Source organism: Oxyura jamaicensis, chromosome 2, assembly GCF_011077185.1.
Source record: "Oxyura jamaicensis isolate SHBP4307 breed ruddy duck chromosome 2, BPBGC_Ojam_1.0, whole genome shotgun sequence".
Lineage (NCBI taxonomy): Eukaryota > Metazoa > Chordata > Aves > Anseriformes > Anatidae > Oxyura > Oxyura jamaicensis.
Window position 1 is genome coordinate 104,305,212 of NC_048894.1, and position 21,409 is coordinate 104,326,620.

At 39.2% G+C, this 21,409-nt stretch overlaps 1 protein-coding gene across 4 annotated transcripts in view; it reads right to left on the reverse strand.

Annotated features, from left to right (window-relative positions):
* The window catches only part of RBBP8 (RB binding protein 8, endonuclease), a 41,962-nt gene extending 25,480 nt beyond the window's left edge, over window positions 1-16,482 (reverse strand). Inside the window, exons 1-5 of one of the 4 annotated variants that reach the window (XM_035318998.1) lie at window positions 11,298-11,424; window positions 9,857-9,993; window positions 9,266-9,322; window positions 8,448-8,666; window positions 3,251-3,293 (exon numbers count right to left, since the gene is read on the reverse strand). In XM_035318998.1, coding sequence (XP_035174889.1) covers window positions 3,251-3,293; window positions 8,448-8,559 — 155 coding nt within the window. In that variant the 5' untranslated portion in view covers window positions 8,560-8,666; window positions 9,266-9,322; window positions 9,857-9,993; window positions 11,298-11,424. Of the gene's footprint in view, window positions 1-3,250; window positions 3,294-8,447; window positions 8,667-9,265; window positions 9,323-9,856; window positions 9,994-11,297; window positions 11,425-16,328 lie in introns of those variants that run through there. The other 3 variants (XM_035318997.1, XM_035318996.1, XM_035318999.1) reach the window with 3 other exon arrangements.
* Window positions 16,483-21,409: the final 4,927 nt, after the last annotated feature.

Consider the following 21,409-nt stretch of genomic DNA (forward strand, 5'->3'; position numbering starts at 1 on the left):
TTTTTGATACAATTCTTTTACAAAGATTTACTTTCAAAACAGCACTTCCTTTAAAATATACTAATCAAACACATTTGCATATTGCTGGTATTACATTGATTATTATAGCAATACAGAAAAGTAATAATCATGGGCCAATAATGTGAATGGGACAGCCAGGAGGATCTGTAGTATACAATCCACATGTATTTTGTTAATTCTGAAATTTAAGAGTGGTCATTTTTTCTGCACTACCACCCAGTCCACTATCGTCCTTTTCAACTGCCTATATAACATATAAAGTGGTTAAATGTTAATAGTGTGTTGGACCATTTAAGACTTACACTTTCACTGTGAAAGTGCTGAAGTTCTGTTATTTCAGTTCATTAACCTTATAAAGTCAGGCTATGGAAAAATGTTAAGTCTGAAAAAAGCAGTCTATATTTTTCTGATGCTTCTGGCAAACCAAAATCTCATGTCTTTCAGTTTACAAAAATTACAGAAGTCCTAATATTCAACACTAATACTGCTACTCAAATTTAAAATCTTTTCTCAAGCTGCCTTTAAGACATACCTTATTCCATGGCGTTGATTTATTTGTACAAAATACATAATACACACTAATACTACCTTCTTTCCACTTAAATCCTGTAAGATGTCACATTAAGATTTTAAGATGACAGGAGAAATAAGGCTTTTTTTTTTCTTTTTTTTTCTTTTTTTTTTCTTTAATGTCAGTGCAGCCAATAAACCTAACAGACATTTTAGACTATGAGGCACTCTTCTTAATGAAGAGTCTCTGACCTAGCATTTACAAGTCATTAGCTGAAGTGGGGTACAATATAAGGCAGTCATTGTCAGCTGATTACAAAGTCTGAAACTTTAAACCTTAGGTATTCAGATGCATCCAGGAGAACAAGACCTACTACATAAGAGTATTGTATTGACAATGCGGTAATAGGAGAAAGATTCCAACAAACAATAATTAAAACATTTGCTATGTGTTCAGTCACATCACTGATAATAGTCAGCATCTAGAAAATTAATCAAGTAATTTAAGATTTTCAGGCTACAGAAGCACCTCATGACATAGCAGATCAAGTTAACAGTAACAGCAAGAGATCTTTTCACCCTTTCAGATTAGAAATGAATTAACTACTTGGTTAGTGAGTTGTACATAAAAAATAACAAGATGTTAAACTAATCCATCCTCCTCCCACTCCCCAAAAATACATGTAACCCGTAAGTACAAAAGCATTGCACCAAATATTTGCTATCTAAAAGTAATCTAATAATCTTAAGGGCTCTAAAGAAAATTTAGTAATCTTAAGTTACTCCATCCACAGTAACAGAGATGTATTTCTTGTGATACTGCATTATCAATCTCAATGTTCAGTAAGCGTCTTAAAATATAAAGAGACATGCTGCTTGAACTTTAATGCAGGAGCTGACAAGATTCCATGATACATCCTGACATCTTGGTAAAGCACATATGAATTAATAGTTCCAATGGACTAAAAAATTGCTGACAGACCAAATAAACAGTTGGACTCTATTGCTACATTATTATTAAATCACTTATCAACTCTTACTCACAATTAAAGAGCAGCTGCAAAGAATCTATACTGTAGTAGCAGCATGTACAAGCAGTACAAAAGTCAACCAACCTTGATCCTTAGGAGTAGGTGCATACCGGGGGGAGCTGGGAGTTAGCAACACAGGTACTCAGGATTATGAACCCTGCTGTGGCGATTTGCTATATAAATGCAGGTAACACTCATGGTGCCACAGCAAGATGGATGCTGGTGTGGAAGTGATTAATCAACACTTCCTTTTGTGATCCTGTTCTGAACTGTTCCTTCAGCTGTCACTGCTATCGTCTAGCAGCTTCTCTGCAGCATTTAGTCCCCAGAAAGTGCAGAGAAAACATTGTAGCATCTGCTTAAAGCATCAAGTGACACCACGTGGACAAGTCAAAACCATAGGCAGGAAATCTACAGCCTTCACAGATTAGATCTATATGAAAGCAGCTGAAATGTGAGAAGATGTGACACTACAGCCTCGAAGTACTACTGTGGGTTACCAAACACCAGCAGGATTGGTACCATTTTACTGAAGTAAGCAAAACACAAAAGCCTTGATTGAGGAGGTTCAAACCTAGGGGAGACTTTGTCACTTGCACAATTTGAGAAACTAAAACAAACAAACAAAAACCAGACAACTTAGAAACCTAACAGGAATTAATAAGCGACATGATAATATAAAGGTTACTTCTGTAAAAGCACAAACTGAACACAGCAAGACAAGCTTTCTGTATCAAAACTAAGATTGCATATCTTACTGCTTTAAATAGCAATGCTGGGACTGCAAGTACATAGTATTTTTTGCTTATTTTAAGAAGAGTTACATTTTATTTAATATATCTAATACAACCATGCTGTTTTCCAAAGTGGAAAGAGAACAAGCAATTTATTTTTATTCCTCTCATACAGCACTTTCAATTGCAATTCATCATACAGGATTTACATAATATTAACGCAGTTAAAACTGAAGTAAAAATCTGAACGGGATATCACATTAAGAGGCCATTTATCATTTAATTAAATATAGCTCTAAATCATATTTCTCTTTTGCTGACTAACACTGTAAATATGGACTTGGGTTCTACTGTATATATAAATCTTGTAATCCAGATTTTTTTCCCCAAATTGCTTCTATTGAACAGAACAGGATTAGCAGTAACTATTTACTGCAAAAGAAGTCACATTTGTCTAAAAAGTATAAGAAGTGACCGAAAATTAGCAATTTTTTTTGTTAAAACCAGAATCCTAACTGAATGACTAAAACCTGGGTTAGGGCACTACAACTGATATTAAAGGCAAACATCCAATGAAGAGAAATACATAAAAAAAGTTATCTGTAAGGAGATATAAGTGGCAAGACAAGACTTGACCTCAATTTTAAAACATCTCCCTAATAGTCTTTTGTTTTAGAAATGTCAACATTGTTGATGGGCATCCTGGAAATAGCATAGATAGGAAAACCTTACCAGCCATTTTTTTAAGCAAGACAAACCTAGCGTTCAGGTGACACATCCTAAAAAGAGTTATCTACATCTTCAGATGACTTCAGCTGAATTACTAAAATGAGCAGAACTTCCTACATGTCTGAAAGGAGACATCCACAGAAAGAATTATTTACAGGAACTACCACGCATTAATTGTACTTAGACTCTCCTTTAATAAATCAGATCATAAGAATGAGTACTTACAAGCATCTTTCCTTCTTTAACTTGGATATTTTCAGTTGTAAGCCTGAAAAGCGGAAAGAAAAAAGATACACTTGTTATACGATTCTGATTTAACAAAATCAGGGGATATAATAAATTCTCCTTTTGCCAATGATATCTCCAACAGAGAGAGAACAGTCACTAATCTGGAGAGAAAATGGTTCATTCTGGATTTCTTTGGTATGTTCTGCAGTACCCTGGAAAACAATAAAGCTATTATAACCCTGAGGAAAAAGGTACTTGTTAAACACTCAGATTTACACTTAGACAGGTATAAAAACACCCTCTTTGTAAAAAGGAAAAAAAAAAAAACAAAAACAAAAAAAACACACATTCTAATACCAGGTACTGTCAATGTACTTTCATTGACTGTGCATACATAGAGCAAAATAAGTTGTGTACGTGTAAATTATGCATATATAAATGCATAATGCTACACTTCAAATGAAGCATGAATCTAATAATGTATTAGATATGCATAAAAGAAAGTTACTCAAAATATATTTTAAGGCTTTAAATACAAAAGGACAATGGTTGGAGGCACGCTACCAGAACCTCTCAGCCAAAGCTTTTTTAGAACCTCTTAAGGTGGACTGAGGAGAGATCATTTCATCTGTGGCCCTTCTCCCACTAAGGAATACATGCTCCAAAACGTATGTTCTGTGCATAAGTAAAAAGGTTTCCAAATCCAGATGATGCTCTCAGGCATGAGTGGCCAGCTGACAGCCTGATCTAGAAAGCAGCCCAGCCAATCTGCTTTCAGGTATTGGATGAATGTGCACAGGTGCAGGAATATAGAGGTGCTTTAAGTAGGGCTTGGCTTAGGTGGGATGCAGTGAAAATTATGTGATACTACCCATATGCAAGCTGGATATTCCTATTCTGAAAAAAAATGGTTGGAAATAATCAGTGTCCAACTGTGTAACTTTTTAAATTACATATGCAACGGTAATTTTAAGAAATAAAAAGAAAGAGATGTAACACTCCCAACACCACATTTTGTTCAAATGATGAAAGTAGCAAGCAACCTGTGTTTGAACACAAGGTGTTTTGTGAGTTTTTGCAAAAGCATTAGTCTTTTTGGAGGACATAAATTTATGGCACCAGAACACTTTTAGGAAAACTTCTGACCATTTTAAATTTAAACCAAAACACATACCCAATACTACATGTTTTTAATAGAAAATGCTGGTTAAGGCAGCTAGTAGACTTCTTTTTCCTCTCACCTACCACACTTAACTGGGATCAGCTCAAAGGGCAAACTACTTGCTTGAGAAGGTTCACTGCTCAGGACGCTTAAAATGCAATGGTCAGGTCAGCCAGAGAGGCACTGAAACCATGCCACAGATGGCTACGAAATGACAGTGAGACAATGAAATAAGAATGTAATGACTGCTTAAAACAAATGAAAGGGTTATTGGGAAATATAGCAAGACTTCTTTCATCTCTAGGTGTTCAACACCTGTGAGATGTTATGTTCTATAATGCAAATCAGCACAGAAAGAGGGTTTATTTTTTTTTTAAGTAGTTGCTATTCATCAAGTCAATTAGGCATCTGCAATTAGAACCCCTGTAAAGCATGCTTTAATGCTGCTCCACGCCCATCAGAAGGAATGAAGCTGCACAACAATGCATCTCCTGTATGAACAGGTAGTCTGTTCAGCAAGGATTCAGGATTGTAACACTGGCAACCCGAGCCACAAATTGGAGAGGTAGCGCTCAAAAGGCTCGGTACTGTGCTGCAGGTAACACTATCTCCCCTCTCACCTGAATGCAGGAGGAACCTAACTGGTTACTTACAGGTTGTGTTTTTTCTTAATTCAAATGATTGCAACGAGAAGGCAGGAGTCCAGTTTGTTACATTTATCCAAGAGCACTGAATTACTACATCAGGTGTAAATCTCTTCCTTTTGCTTTTCCAGAGCATGGGCAGACTTTAACCAAACTAATTATGACAACTTTTTGTTTTCTTTTAAACAATGCGTATGAGTTTTCAGATTTCCCCATTTAAGGATCTAGTAAACATATAAACATATGCAACTACAATGTGTACATTCCCAATTCAACTTCCTCTCTTACACAATATTTCTACGAAATAGGCAAGCTACAGACTCTATCAAACTACATTATGTAAAGCTCATAAGTGTTCTAGTAAGTGACACTGTCTCTATTAAGATGATGGAGGCTTTCTTTAAACTATCATTAGGCAGATTAAACACACAACACTATCTTAGGAAAATTGCAAGTTGATTAAATTATGTCCTTGTAATATTTCAGTTACTAGATGTGACAACGACTGTTCTGATGAATTTTCAAATGCAGTAATTCTACCTCCTGAAAATCCACAGCAGAAACACTGAAGCAGAAACACTGGGAAAACAGCAGAAGCACTGAAGTTTTCTGGGAATAGGTCGGACAAGCTTCTGTCAGCAGTGACACAGATGAAATCCTACCTTGAAGGCACAGAAATGGATTGGATGACCTCCTCACTTCCCTTCCAGCCCTGTTTTCTATGCTTATTTACTTCTGAAGAGTTTCCAACCATTTCCTTTCCTACAATATTAATGAGATTGCTTTCCTCATAGTTTTCACTGCTTCTAGGACTACAGTCTGTTTCTCCCCTTTACCCTACTTCCCCCAATACCATTTTCAGAATCATGGAATAATTGAAAAGAATTAAAGCTGTTTCTTGTACACAAAATTCTCTTCTTGCATTTCTACACTGCAATACAGTTCTTTTTAGTTCTTTAAATTTGAATTCATCCTCAGGAACCGCATTGATACGACACACATGCAGGAAGCATTCATACAATTATTTTGAGCTGGATTTAAGTGTTAACACCTGCAAAAATTAGTCACTTTATAAAACAGGATTATTAAATTCCTTTTTTTATCTGTGTGAGCTAAGTGTTTCACACATTTTACATGTAGGAAATGGAAGCAAGTGTATCTTTAATAACCATTAATCTGAGTTGCTAAGCATGCTTGAATTCCATGAAAAGTCAGCCCACACTGACCATGTTCACTATCTTTGGAAACTGGGTTGTAGGTTGTCACAATGAATTTGAGAGAAGTGCTAGGCTAGCTATTATGTCTGAAGAGATCCAAAATCTGGAGCTTCTGTATTTTTTGCAAATGATCACTTGAATAAAAAGCTTTCACTCTCTAATGAAGTCACAGGACTAGGTGTGTTCTGTTAACATGGGTAAAAAACACTCTTTACAATACAGTGATACAAAAATTCAACGCGACCATTTTGAAATGTATGAGTTTATATATTTACAGAATATAGACTACAGAATACTTCAACTATTATAACTTGTATAATATATCTGGTTGTTTCAAGATTGTTCTTCGTAAGTTCTGCTTTTCCCAGACTTGCAATTAGTAAGAAAAATTCCACGATGGTAGAGCCCTGTGCATTGCAGATGCAAAAGGTTTTTTCTCCAACTACTAACTTTCCCCTAATCCAACTTCCACCATCTTTAAAATAATTTTTTGCTGACATTTAGATTGGAAACTCATGAGTCAATTTTAATTCTTATTTATAGACTTCAGAAACAAGCAACGTCCAGGCAAGCCTGTGTTTGATGTTTCTAAAATATCTTCCAGTGCCATTTTCTATAGGAGGATCCCCACCTTTTGAAAAAATTAACTATCCTTCAGGCATGTCTTTGATGTTATCACGGAAGACCTAATTTTACCTAACACAGTGCGGGACATACTGACAAAGGGCTAGGCATGAAAAAGTCTGCCTAGTGGCAAAATTATCTGGCCCCACCCAGCATGTGTTCTGAAGAGTATCTTTACATGCATAAAGAAAACCAAAATGTTAAATCACGTGCTGCACATCCCAAGAAACTAGAGAAGGGGTCACTTAACATTACCCTCTACATTACAGCTTTTTGGTTTTCAAGTTTTTGTTGTTCAGACATGCCATAGATTGCCAGATCCCATTCTGTCAGTAATTCTGCACTTTATCTGTAGCTGACATCACACCCACTCTGAAAAGAAACATCAAGATTAAAAAAAAAAAAATAAACCCTCATGAAAATCATGAATATAGTTTTTTTGGTGTGTTTTGAACACAATATAAAATTGTGTATCATATGATTACACATTGCATTTTTTTAAATATATAACAATGTCTTACTAACTGGTACATCTCTCCTTTCAGCTACCAAACTGATGCAAGTTTTTTTTTTTTTTTTTAAAGTTACTAACACAAAGAATCAATGATTGGCATTGCAAATTGTTGAACCAAGACTTCTATGGCTTTTAGCATGAGGTATGAAACATTTTTTGTGAGTTAAGAGCTGTAGAAAAAATCACCTGCTTTTATTCCAGATGAATAAAAAAAATACTTTTTCATGCATAATAATGTGCTTGTTGAAGATGCTGTCAAATATTATTCTAATCCACTAAAAAAAAAAAAAAGGATTGTGTGACTTAAGAAAACACAGCAGTTTACTTCCAAAGTATTTTTAGCAAAATATTTTATGAATACTACTTCTGAAACAGTATTATAAGAACATAAATATTCAGTGCAATAATTCATCTTTGAGTGTTATTAGTTTCCTACACTGCTAAAGAATGGAAAGACACTAACAGCGAACCATAGTAAAATGAATAACATGCAGATCATAAAGTATAGCATAAAAATAAACAACATTATTATAAACTCTACTGAGAAACTGTTGAACACTAAAAGTTGAAGAAATATTTTTCACTTCAGTAATACGAAGCTGCAATGGGAATTGGCATAAATCTGGGGACGTAATGCAGATGCTTGTCCTGGCCTCCATTTTAATATATCCGAAGTGACTAAACCCAAAGGAAAAAATGCATTTAATAACTTGATTTGGAAACTTTTAACCATAACCATTAAAACTAAGCCAACATTTGAATATTTCCTAAGCAAACACAGATCCCATTAACATTATTTGTCTCTCAAGTGACCCAGCAAATCATTTATACTTGGTAATTTAAATCTGATCCTGTTAAGCCAGGCTTAGGTGGTCAGTCTGTAAGGATCATTTGTAATCGTTCAGTCTCTCATCTTGGCATAACATTGAACTTTAAAAATGTAATTAGTTCCACACAGACAGACTGGTATTCTGGTTCAAAGTTCTACTGTGGCAAGAGACAGCTTTCTGTGAAATCAGACTTTACTTTTTACCTTGTACTTCTTTATCATGACATTCTTTCAGCTTGGACCACAGCTCCTTGAAGAAATCTCCAGAAGATTCTGCAGAATTAGGGCTCCCACAAGTTCCTCCAGATGCATTCATCTTGTTTCTTCCGCTCTCGACTTACTGATTTGCAGAACTGGCTCGCTCTCACACTTTAAGTTTTAAATAACATAGTTATGAAGCTGTTCCTGAAGACAGGTGTATGCCTGCAATGACAGATCAACACCACTTATGTTTGCATTTATCAGAACATAACTTGCAGCCAGAGATGAAACACAAAGCTCGCTCGCATTCTTGTCAGGTTGTACTTATTTACTGACAGCCACCCTGAAAGTATGGAAGATGGCAAGGATATTGCTGCAAGTAATAATAAAATAACAGAAATTTGTCCACTCCTACTGTTTCCCCACCCCTTAAAAAGCTATCAACTTAAAAACAGAATAAAATACTTAGCAGTCTTTAATCTTTCTCCCTGTAAACTACTGTTAAATAGAACTTGTTTTCTAAAGTAACACATGCTTCCAAAATTTTGCCATCAGAAAAACTGTTTGTGAGTTTTATCAGACACATTTGAGTACATGCATTCCTTACATAGATGTGGATAAAAAATGATAGATTCTGCAAAGAGCTCAGATATCCTTGTATTCTTCCTGATTCTACATTGAATTTATTGCTACTCCTCAACGCAAAGGAACTAAATTGCAGAACTCCTAAGTCCCCAAAACATCAGTATTTTAGGAAAACTATCAGACAGCTCTGCCTTAAAAGTCACACTGCCTATACAGTTCAGATAGAACAACCTTACCTGTAATTCCTCTTTCTTTTGAAAGGTTTCTTAGCACAGATGATGCCCTCAGGTGATCTACAGGGGAAGCGTGGTACTCAGATCTGGGTCTGAGCCAAGGTGATTCAACTCTAAGTGGTGCACGGGGTGTCCGATATGGAAACACTCATGTAATCTCTGCCCTTTGGTTCCCTGGGTACGTAGCTACTGGTTTAACTGGTCACCACCATAAACTGTTTAGGCCACTGGTCAATGACCTTGTCTAGGACCTGGAGGCCTCAGTTCCTGCCTCCTTTCTCTTATCTCTGTGTATAGTCATAACGAAGTCACTTTTATTTCAGAATGCCCATCTTTAAAATGTAATAAGAAAAAGGGAATTAAGCATTATTTTCAACAACACCGGAATACTCAAACTGTATGTTTTTTACTGTGTGAGGACACTCAGACGCTATAGTAAAGATAGCTGATGGAACCATTGGTAATCATTAGGTACCTCAAATTTTGCTTTAATATGCTACATCTCTAGAAAACTCAGTGCCCATGTCAGTACCTGATTTCAATCTAGCTTATATTCTTATTTTGAGAATAGTCCTTAACAGAAGAACAAATTACCTTTTCAAATAGGAATGCCTACAATTCTTCAGCTGAAGTTGAATGGCACTCTGCTTGCATCTTCAGAGCTGAAATGCCTCGCTTTGTGTGCTGTCACATTAAGCCATCTTACAGTACTTCTTTGTGGAACTGATTGCCTAGTGACATTAGGAAGGTCTTTTAAACTCTTATTTTTCTACCTTCAACCACATGCAGATACCTCAGAAAGCATCTTTTTCTCTGTCGAGCGCTAGGGTGGTGAAATCAACAAACTTGCTCAGGTTTGAACATCTCCAATCAATCATTTTCAATAAAAGTGCACCTAACTCCAGAATTAATAAGAACTAATCTCCAACGGTTTTGCTGTGCTTTTTCCCCCACCCCCAACAAATATTGTAAGAAAAAAGGGAAAAGGTGGCTGGAAACTCTCAGTACTTCTACAAACAGGAAAAAAATCAATGGGTTTTCCCAAGCTTCACCTGCCTCAAGATCCCAAAGTGATGCATTGCTTTCTACAGGTGTTCAACCTGTCTGCACAGAGAGGGCCCCCAACAAGTGTTCAAAGAGACCCTCTGACACGCCTGGGCGGCTGCTCAGGTGCAAAAGGCACTCAGCGACGGCAGCTTCTTAGCTGACTTCCCAGGTGTGGGGAAAGCAGTGCCTGAGCTGGGTGCACAGCCAGGGAAGGCAGCACACAGCCACCCCTCCTGAGCCTCCCTCCTGCTGGCAGGGAGCGTGGCAGCCCCGGAACCCCTGGGGGTGCCCCTTCATAGAATAATTAAGGTTGGAAGAGACCTCCAAGATCATCTGGCCCAACCATTCCCCTACCACTGAACCATGCCCCTCAGCACCACGTCCAACCTTTCCTTGAACACCCCCAGGGACAGCGACTCCACCACCTCCCTGGGCAACCCGTCCCAATGCCTGACTGCTCTTACTGAGAAGAAATGTCTCCAAACTTACAACCTGAACCTCCCCTGGCACAGCTTGAGGCCATTCCCTCTAGCCCTATCATTAGTTACCTGCCAGAAGAGGCCGACCCCCCAGGCTCCCCACACCTTCCTTTCAGGGAGTTGTAGAGAGCAGTAAGGTGTCCCCTGAGCCTCCTCTTCTCCAGACTAAACACCCCCAGCTCCCTCAGCCGCTCCTCACAGGACCTATGCTCCAGACCCCTCACCAGCTCCGCAGCCCCTCTCGGGACACGCTCCAGCACCAGAGCGGAACACCGGGGGTGGAGGGGACGATCCCCTCCCTGCTCCTGCTGGCCACACTACCCCTGACGCAAGCCAGGCTACCGTTGGCCTTGTCGGCCACCCGGGCACCCTGCCGGCTCATGTCCAGGCAAGCATCGCCCAGCTCCGCCCGCCCGCCCCGCGCCCGCTGCCCATCCTCCTGCGGCTCCAGGTCGCCACAGCCCCGCAGCCGGTCCGGGGGGGGGGGGGGGGGGGAGGAGCGCCGTTACCTGGTTGGCTCCCGGCGGCTCCGCGCGTAAACGGCGGGAAAAGGGAACGCCGCCGGCCGCAGCCCCGGCGGCAGATATCGCGGCAGGTCTCGCGAGAGCGGCGCCGTGAGGGGCCGGGAGCCGCCCCCCGCCGTCCCCGGCCGGTGAGCGGCCGTTGTGGCCGTTGGGCTGTCCGGTGAGAGCGGCCTGAGGGAGCGGGCGGCCGCGGGGCGGGCGTGGGCAGGCGTTAAACGTTAAACCCGTCAGGCACAAAGCGACGCGGAAAAGCCAGCGTAACCGTGCTGCCTCGACTGCTGGAGCCTGTTTTTTGTGTCACTTGAGATGTTTGCCAATGTGATTTTTTTTTAGTTTTCCCAAGTTGCTGATCAACTTTTTCTATTCTTTGGGACCAACCCTGCTGTCTGCCATGAAGTACGCCTCTTTATCTTTAGTCTGTAGCTTGCCTTAGTTATGAAGTAGAAACAAAACACTGCTTTCCAGAAATACTATTCTGCCTCCACACCATTCCACCTTACTATTAAAACACAAAGGCAGCTTAGTGGCATCCTGAGAGAACACATCGGTCGGTCATTGCAAGGGCCAGTGCTGCAAGCATACACTTTCTAGTCTACTAATTGCAGTATTAAAAAGAGAGGTGTTCTGGTATTTAATAGATGTTAGTAGCTGCTTCGTCTTATTCTTGTTACATTACTCAGATCACTCAAATCTCCAGAAAGTATCATAAGTACAGAGCTACAGCGTAGATAAAATTGGATCTGAAATTGTAATATTTCTGAAATATTTTGAAATTCTGTCAGAAAGGAGTCTTAAACGACCCGTGATTAAGCAGGCTTAAAATCTGTTCAGCTTTGTCAAATATACTCTTGAGTTTCCCATCAACTAGATACCTTGAATTTTGAAGTATTTAAAAAATCTTTGTTGTGGAAGAAGTTTTCCACTAATTCCTTACCACTGTTTAACCACTATTTTTCAACTAAAAATAACTCCACTGTTCAGTAGCTCAGCAGCATATTACTTACACTGATAGTCTGGTATACCATAGCATCAGTATACATACAGCAGAACTGAAAGTAGATGCATCGTATGGAAGAGACTGTCATCACAGGTTGCAATAGACACTCCACTATTCTTAAATAAACACTTCAAGAACTGTCTCATTGACCGCTTTTTGTTCTACTTTTGAAGCTTCTATAATCTAAAATGTAGTGATGTAGGAAAGTAATTATTTCCTTGGGGTTAAGAGAAACAGATGTTTTAAATACATGCATAGACCTGATAAGTAGCAATAAAATAGCCTTCTTCTTTATTGTTCAGGTGTTTACCACAAGCCAGGCTTTTCTTTGTGTTTATAGGAAGCACTCTAGAAAATAAAAATGTCACCAATTTTATTTGCCAGTAAACTGCGCGAGCAGCTTATTCTTGTATTTGCTCATGCTGAACTGTACAGCAACGTAATTCCATTGAGTTCTGCGGTGCTACCCTTATCTTCTTAACAGTAAGTGATAATGGATTAAGACCAGCAGTGGAACTTTGCCTTTATCTCCTTTACAGATTTATCTGATTTTATGTATTCCGTAATCACATATTTGATCACCAATTACTGCGTGGATCCTTGGCTCATTAAACATACCAGAAAACTACCAAAGAGTCTTATATTCCACATCCACTTAATACGTCTTAAGCTGACTAGTCTAACTGGAACTCATCTCATTCATCTCTTAAGAGTAAATGCCACACCTAGACAATAAAACTGTGGGAAAAAAAAAAAAACTCACCACTGTTCAGCGTGAACAGAGGCAATACTTTTTGTAGTCATGGCTCATGTCCAGTTTTCAAAGTAGCCCTTAATATGACATATTAAGCTAGGTGACAGAACTTATCCATGAACAGCTCTGAAGAAGGAAATCTAATTTAGTCCCAGCCCATTTTAGACCTGGCTGGTCTGAAATGTTTATCTTTACTAATAATATATGAAGCTCTTGATTTTCAACCCCTGTTTAGTGGTAATGCCTTCTTGTTGACTGGCCAATTCACCAGCATATCAACTAATGACTGAATTTCTATTTTAAGAGTACTGCAGTGTTGCAATGCAGATAAAACAAAAATTAAGAAAAGCCTTTATGCCTCACCCACTTTTTTTTTTTTTTTTGGGTGATAGAGACTGCATCAGTGTTTCTAACCATTCAGATAGCAGTAGGTGACCTAGCCCACTGCATATGCATACAAAATAAGATTAAAAGAGATTAGCAAGTAGTTTACTTTTTTTTTTTTCTCCCATTACTTCAAATTTAGATACAAAGATTAAAACCAGCTTTGAATTAGACTGGGAACTCTAATTTAAATATTTTAATTGCTTTAAACACAATGATAAATGTATCACTGTCTTCCTGTATATATAAATATATATATACAACACTTAAGTCCTTATTTATTTACGTAAGATTTAGCAGATTGCACATATACACACAGGGCCAGTGTGCTCACAGCCTCCCTGACTGGCAGATCTGCACTGAGGGATAAATATATTGCTCAATTTCTCGGCATGTTCATTTTGTGAAGTTTATGTTGCAGTTCCTGGAAGGGCATCAAAAGCATGCAGCTTTGGATGCAGCGAATAGGAGCGTGTGGCGGTTCAGCTGCTGCCTCAATGGGGTTTAAACCTTGCAGGAACCGGCAGTCCTCTGAATGGTAGGTTTCTTGCATGTGGGAATGCGCACAGAGCATACCATTGCTGTCTGGCACTGGTATTTGCTTTTTCTGCCACTCCATCACCCCCCACTAGTTGAATTTCATTCTTATCGAGCTGCTTGCGTAGCCACTTTTGAAACCGAGCCAAGATCAAATTCCCTGATGCCAGCAACAATGTTCACTTTAAGAGACCCTCTTCTTTGAAGTGCTTTCACTGCTCCTCATCTGTAGTCAGAAACAGCCAGGATTTGTTCAACTGAAACTCTCAGGTCTTTTAGAGATCCTTGATGGAGAAAAAAAAAATGAAATCTGAGGGATGCTGTCTCAGGACTCCAGTGCAGTGTTGCTGGTCCTCAGACTCTAAGGAGCAGCACCTGTGTGTGTTATCTGCATGCAGAGATGTTTTGCTCTTACTGATGTTTCTCAGGTTGACATGAATAGTCTTGTGTACTTTTGCGTATATATATATATCAGCCTTGGAAGGTTATTTCAGCTTGGAAGGCTGAAGTAAATGTTTACATGTCTGCGTACAAAATCATGCCACCTACCTTTTGGCGTAGTGAATGACAAGAATTCAGGACAGGAAAACAAGTGAAAGAGAAATAACAAACAGTATTTTACTTACCTTCTGAGGAAAAAAAATCCCCAAATGATAGCCCCTGCCTGCCACCTCCCCACCCTTTCTCCCCAAAAAAAAGCAGCAATGGAAAACCCAAATAAAACAACAAATTGCAGAAGCAGATGATGGCAAGCAGTGTTTTGAAAAGCTAATGTATTTGGATCATTTTTTTTTTTTAAAATGTACTGTGTTCCCATCTATAGCTTTAGAAATCAAAGCTCCCTTGTAGCATTTTATAGGTTCTACACAGTCTCTGCTCAAACCATGCAGTTCAGCCAGTTACAATTTTGGCTTTTGAGAACAGTTTATTCCTTAGCAATTTTTCATTCCTTATTTGACAGGGAAATTATCATCAAATTATTATAATTATAAAATATAAAAAATAGTATAACTGTGATGATAAATACTATTTTTTTTCCTGATGAACATTTGTAGCTTCTGTGGGAGTGCAACACTTTCTCTATGTTCTTTTCTATGTGCCCACACCTTGAAGAACAATTTTAACAGACAGGTGCAATGCTGCTAATGAGAAGGTCATTTCAATTTGCTGTTCATTGATTTTTTTAGCTGCTCAGGAGGCCGATTTTATTGGCGCTCTACACAAGGATAATGTTCATTTTCACATCAACCTGGAAATAGCAAGCAGTAAACACTTCCATAACTGAACCTTCCTGTTATGTGACTACTGTAAACTCTTACTTAATCCCATACAAATCTTTCTGTATCTAGTGGTTTATGTCCACTGGGGACGCTGATTTATTTATGTTTAACATCGTGAAAGAGAACTTGTAATTGTTTCACTTCAAGACAGACTAAATTAAGATTTCCAGGGAGATGGAAGTACCTATGCAAGGGTTTTCAAAAATGTAGTTACACAGATGGTGAGAAGATTCACATTTACTTAAGTTAAAGAGTTATTTTGTCCTAACAGGCATGACAAAACCTGTCTTCATTCCTTTCTATTCAGCTCAGCAAGTACTTCTGTGCTCCAGTAGTTAATCAGTTACCAGATTCCACAGGTTTTGTTTTCACACTGTTTAATTTTTCTTATTTGACACCATACCTGTGAATGGATTCAGTTGCAGATACAGGTACAACCTTCAGGTCTGCCTGCTCTTTATGACTAGGACTGCTTTTCCTTACTGTTGCCACCACCGTTACTCATTATTTTCTAAAGAGGATTATTTCTAAGAAGTATGCAGAAAGAAAGCAGTGAGAATGACAAGCACATTTCCTGTCTTACCAAGAAGCCAATTCTGAGCGTGTAAATCCAGGTTTTATTAACTAACTTCATAAAACTGAACGATTAAAAAAAGCTTAGGAAGAATTAGTAACTGCACATCTTACTGCAGTGGCACTCTGCCTTGTCACGACAAGTGTTACTGCGAGGCAGGGATTACAAAAACGCTGTATAAAAGAGAAGACCAAGAGGCAACACTTCAGTGACATGCTCAATACACCAAGTCATTGGCAGTGAAGCTTCTCTCATTCCTGTGCTTAGTTCCTTAGCTGTCTCTCCAGTAAGTACTCCTGCAGCCAGATGTTGAGCTGCACGCGGCGGGGTCGGAAAGCCGCTCTCGCAAAAATGCTGGCAGCGAGCACCACAGAGACTGGCAGTACCCGGGCACATTAAGGAGATAGCCATTAAACCACTTCAAGCACAAGATAAATTTTTGCTTAAGGTTATCTTAAATGAATTTTAAAGAAAGACTTTCAAAACTCACCCTTCAGTTTGAATTGTGAAAAGTTCAGTTCTTGATCGGGGTGATAAATATTTACTATTGACTTCCCCTCCAGCTATAAACCTCAAGTGTAAGTGAGATGAGGAAGCCACCGTGGACCACACTAGAGAGTGCCGAGAGGAGATCTGCTGCGCCTAAGATATATACAATGTGCAATGGATAACCTAATATGCCTTTCATTTAACTGGCCGGGCAGGTTTCTGCATTCTGGAGCGCGTGGAATCATACCAGAATTTGTTGGCATAACAGGCCCGTCCGACCGGTTCCCGGGGCGCCCAGGAACCCGCACAACCAGTTCGCATCAAAGGCCGGGCCCAACATGCTGCGGCTCAGCTCGCCGGGGAGGCTTCGTGCACCGGGAATTATTCACGCCTCTGTCAACTCCCCGCGCGCCGCTCCGAGAGAATGATGTAGCCTCCAGCAAAATAATTTACTGAGGGGTGGGGGAGTGAGGCATCCTCGGTAACTGTAGCAAGATCGTCTTGTTGGACGGTTTCTTTCATTTTAGATGCTGATGCACTGGGCTAGAGGTCTTGCTCAGCAGAAGTGCAGAGGGAAACGGGAGAGAAAATACCATTTTTAGAATAATAACCTTACAGACTTCTTATACTCAACACCAAATCTCGAGTGTGACCAGCAAAGAAAACAACAACAACCAAACACACAAACAAGCAAACAAACAAACAAAATTAGGCTCTAATTTCTCCTAATTTCCAGTCCTGCTCTGTGTCTGAGTATACCTACTGCATGCGTAGGACTCAGCACGGCTTTCTTACATGCGGGCAACAGGAGCCTGGGAGCTTGCGCGTGGAATGCGCACCTCGTGCCTTCGGTGGAGCTCTGGGTCAGTGGAAGCTTGCCCTGAATTACCGCACATGATATTTCAAGGTGAAACAGGTCAGAGAACATGAAGTGTCTGGGACATGCTTCCATAACCATGAGGAACTACTTGTGAGGCAACACCCTTTTCTGAAGGATACAGCTGCTGCCCTGTTACAATAGCACGCGGGCTGTAAGCAGCAGCTGCGCTGCTTCGTATTCATGGCTGGGGGGCAAGAATACTTGCACATCAGTCCTGCATATAGCATATTTATTCAAGCTGTAGGCAGGATATGCCCCAACAGAACCCTGCATCTGTGCAAACTTATTACTTTCTTTCAAATATGAATATAGACCATAATTTTCAGATCTCCTGCTGTGATTGTCGGAGATGTTGACTAAAATCAGTAGGAGCCGTAGAAGTTTAGCACTTTTTGGAAATGCGATCATGGGTACGTACAATCAGTCTGCTAAACCTAAGCTTGGACAAATTTCTTAATCTTCTATTCAAGCACTTAAATTTAAATGCTCTATCTTGACAATTTTTTTCTCTATTTAATATTGTCAGAGACTCTGAGTAACTTTTGAAACCTGTGTTTGTTCCTAAAATGATCCCACAGTGGTATAATTTATCCTTTTTTAGGTCTTCATTTCTTACGTACCCATTTCAGTAATAGTTACCAGACAACTAGTAAGTAGTCACAACAGGAAGTTACCATCAAATTCTACTGGTGTTGTGCAACATGGGCAGCTCTTTCATCATTGACCAGGATAGGTAAAAGAAAAAATGCTGATATTTATATACACTCTATTCAGATTATTGCACTACTATTGCACTATAGTTACCCTTCTTCTAAGACTACATTTTTCTGACAGCCTTGAAAAGGCTTAATTCTGAAGAAAGCAACTGGATTACTAACAGAGCTGAAATGACAGATGTACCCTGTTTGTGCTTGCAGTCACACCACCTTAGGGTATGATTTCATACAACTAAGCAGGGCTGGGCTTGGTCAGTATTGGAGAAGTGATTTACAGGAAAGTCCGCTGCAGGAAGTGGTTTTGGTGATTCAGTGGGCTGTACTGAATAATTGGGCATCAATGCCAACTGTGATGGAGATACTGGTTTCTAGATATGTGATATTTTTGGTGCCATACGAAACTGAAGTTATGAAAGACTGCAAGCCCTTTTCACAGCCGCTACATTTGGAACTGTAAATTCACGTCCAGTGTGGAAATACTATGTCTGGAAACACTGCCTTCAATTTGTTTTAATGGGTGTCATGTAATTGGATAAACTGCCCAGCTGATTGACATAGGTGAATTACAACCCCAAATAGCTGTTAGACTATACAATGTGAAAAAGGTTCTGCTTGCCCAGTAGACTAAAGAAAAGCTGTTGTGCTTCAAAGTTGGTCTACTCCTTCCAGCTCTGTCAGCTAGCCTCATAAAAGATGCCATCTGAATTTTTTCTTCTGAGTTCATCATGGCAACAGCAGGACTGAGGGAAGAACATCTGGACCATTTTTAAGTGGATATAGTAAATGCCAGCTTTCTCAATACCTTTTCTCTAGATTAAACCTGGTGCCTTACAGCAGATCCGATATTGGGCCTTTAAAACACATTGGGCTTGCGGTGTAACTGCTTACTGGAGTCTGAAGGGTATAGGGACAAAAGAGATGTTTATTATTTGATTTGGTTATTTGATCTGGTTACCTTAAAGAAGAGTTAGAACACCTTTTCTCCTTCCCAAACCTAAACCACCATGTACACACTTTACACATTCAGTGGGGTCTTCTCATCGTATGGTTGTGGGCAAGGTTGAGGCCCTAAATTATGCTTTTATGGCCTCACTTCCACAAGTTGCAAAAAAATATATTTTTTTCAGAATTAAAAAGCAAAGGTATTAGAGACAAAGGTTGCTGTATATATCAGTACAGATTTGGATAAGTATCACTTGACTATTTTTCTCAGCCTTGTAAGCCATGACAGTTCTAAAAATACATATACCGCGGAGATAAATATTGTGCTATCAGATTTGCTCAGAGTTGTCTGTGAGAGAGATTTCTTTTCCTCCTAAAGAAGTAAGGAAATCCAAATCCTTTCTTATTCTAATATAATTTACCATAAGGGGATCTTTTTTTTTCAAATAAAACCTATTATTAAATGGTTTTCCAATTGAGTATAAATTATATATTTTTTTCTCATCTGCAAATTCATCTGAGAAAAGTCACATAATGCTTGTCTGTAAATTCCTCCAACTTACACAATGATCACATAAAATCTTCTTTGGGAGAAGAGACTCAGAGAGATGCAATTCTGAAAAGTAAGACAATCTAAATGGTGCAGGCTCGAACTTGTTCTTATAGTAAAGGTATGCACAAACATTCATGTCTACAAGTATTCATTACAGAAAGTTTACAACATACCTCCCTGTAGCTATCAAAAGGTGCTCAGTGCTTTCACAAACAAATTCAGATAACACATATGCCCCCACACCCTATCAGAGTTGGGTAATACCTCTCGTCTTGACTGGTCGTGTAGCAGTGTAAGGACAGTGAGACCTTTGGTTCATAAAAAGCAACCTGAAAAATAGACCAAGTCCTACCTTGGATGGAGCAGGCAGGCAGGTAGGTAGCAGTTAACTGCCTCTAAGTGGGCCAAAGGATGCAAATAAAAGTATTTTCTGATGCTTTTCTGAGCAAGAACAGTTTTAAAAATTGTAACTACTGATTTGCTAATGACACAAATTTCTTATTTCCTTCAGCTGAGACAGCAGCACTGTGCATTGGCAATATATACATAATATATATACACACACACATCTATATACACCTATGTATTACAAGAGAACTGTCATTATTCTTAATACAAGAGTAGGCCTGATACAAAAGCTTGGCTATTTTTCTCTGAGAGGAAAAAGCCTCAAAATATTCCTCTTCTAGGTGTCAGTCAGCCTCTTTCTCCCCAGTTCTGAAGACTGTCTTTAACAGTCGGTCCATTTCAGTAATTCAATAAGGGAAATCAGTTTTGTCAACTTTTGGCATAGAGGTCTTCCTGTAGGCATTCTGTCAGGGAATGTTGTAAAAGCCCTCAAAATTGGAACCTTTATTTGTGCCCAATTCAAAGAAGTCATCCGTACAAGTGGCCCTTTTTGAAAAAAAATGAAAAAAAAAGGGACTGCCACAAACTATCAACATCCCCTCTAACTGTTTTTCTTTCTTGTCTATTGTCTTTATTATTACTACCAAGCATTGCAGCTTATCACTTTATAGATATTTAACTTTGCCCTTTTTTTTTTAGGAAGTGAGTCTTTACAGAAGAGTGAGTATTTGTTATAAAGATGATCAATGTTGAGAATAATAAAGGATGGAACAGAAGTGGCATTGCTGTTTTATTTTTTTATTTTTTATTTTTATTTTATTTTATTTTTGTCTAATTAATAAATATCTCTCTGTTATTTTTCTTCTTTTTCAGATGATACTGTCTTAAGCAACAGGCTTCCTATGTGGAAGCATGGGCTATCAGGGAGCTCAGAGTTAGCTTGCGACTTGAACCACAGATGTGCTTGGATCAGTCCAGCGCGTTGCCCAGCAGATCACTAACCAGCTGTCACCATCTACTCTGGTGAATTTGATTCTGTGGGTGAGGTGTAGCAGCATCCTGTTGGAATAAGCAGGAAAGCATACTGCTTAGTAATGCCTTGTGCTCGGAGAAGCCTGTTAAGTGGCAGACTCCCCAGCTGCCTCGCAGGGTTTTTTCCATCGTCCCTCTTGCCTGCCAGGTAACAGGATGTGTCAGACGTGTCCTTTTGCCTTTACAAGCGTTGAGGTACTGTGTTGCATGTCAGAAAAGAGGAATCATAGGAACATTTTTAAGGAAATGCACTTCATCATATTTAGTGGTTTTGCTTCTCTGCTAAGGTTAAATGACAGTAATTTGTCAAGAGCTATGACTGTATATATCGAATACACAGAACAAGACCAGTCTTCCTTCATCAGTCTATCTCCAGGGTAGCTAATCTGATTTTTCATCCACTTCGCAAGGTACAGCATAGTTAAATGAAAAGACACTATGAAAAGGGGTGCTGAATCTGGTTATCCCTTGTTGTTTCAAAAGTAGTCACTCTCAGATCAAATGAGTAACCTATAGAAAACCGATAGAAACTGGTGTTTATGTAGCTCATATGTCTGATTCCTTAAAATGTCCTGTTTCCCATGGATATCCATAATAAAAAATAAACGTGT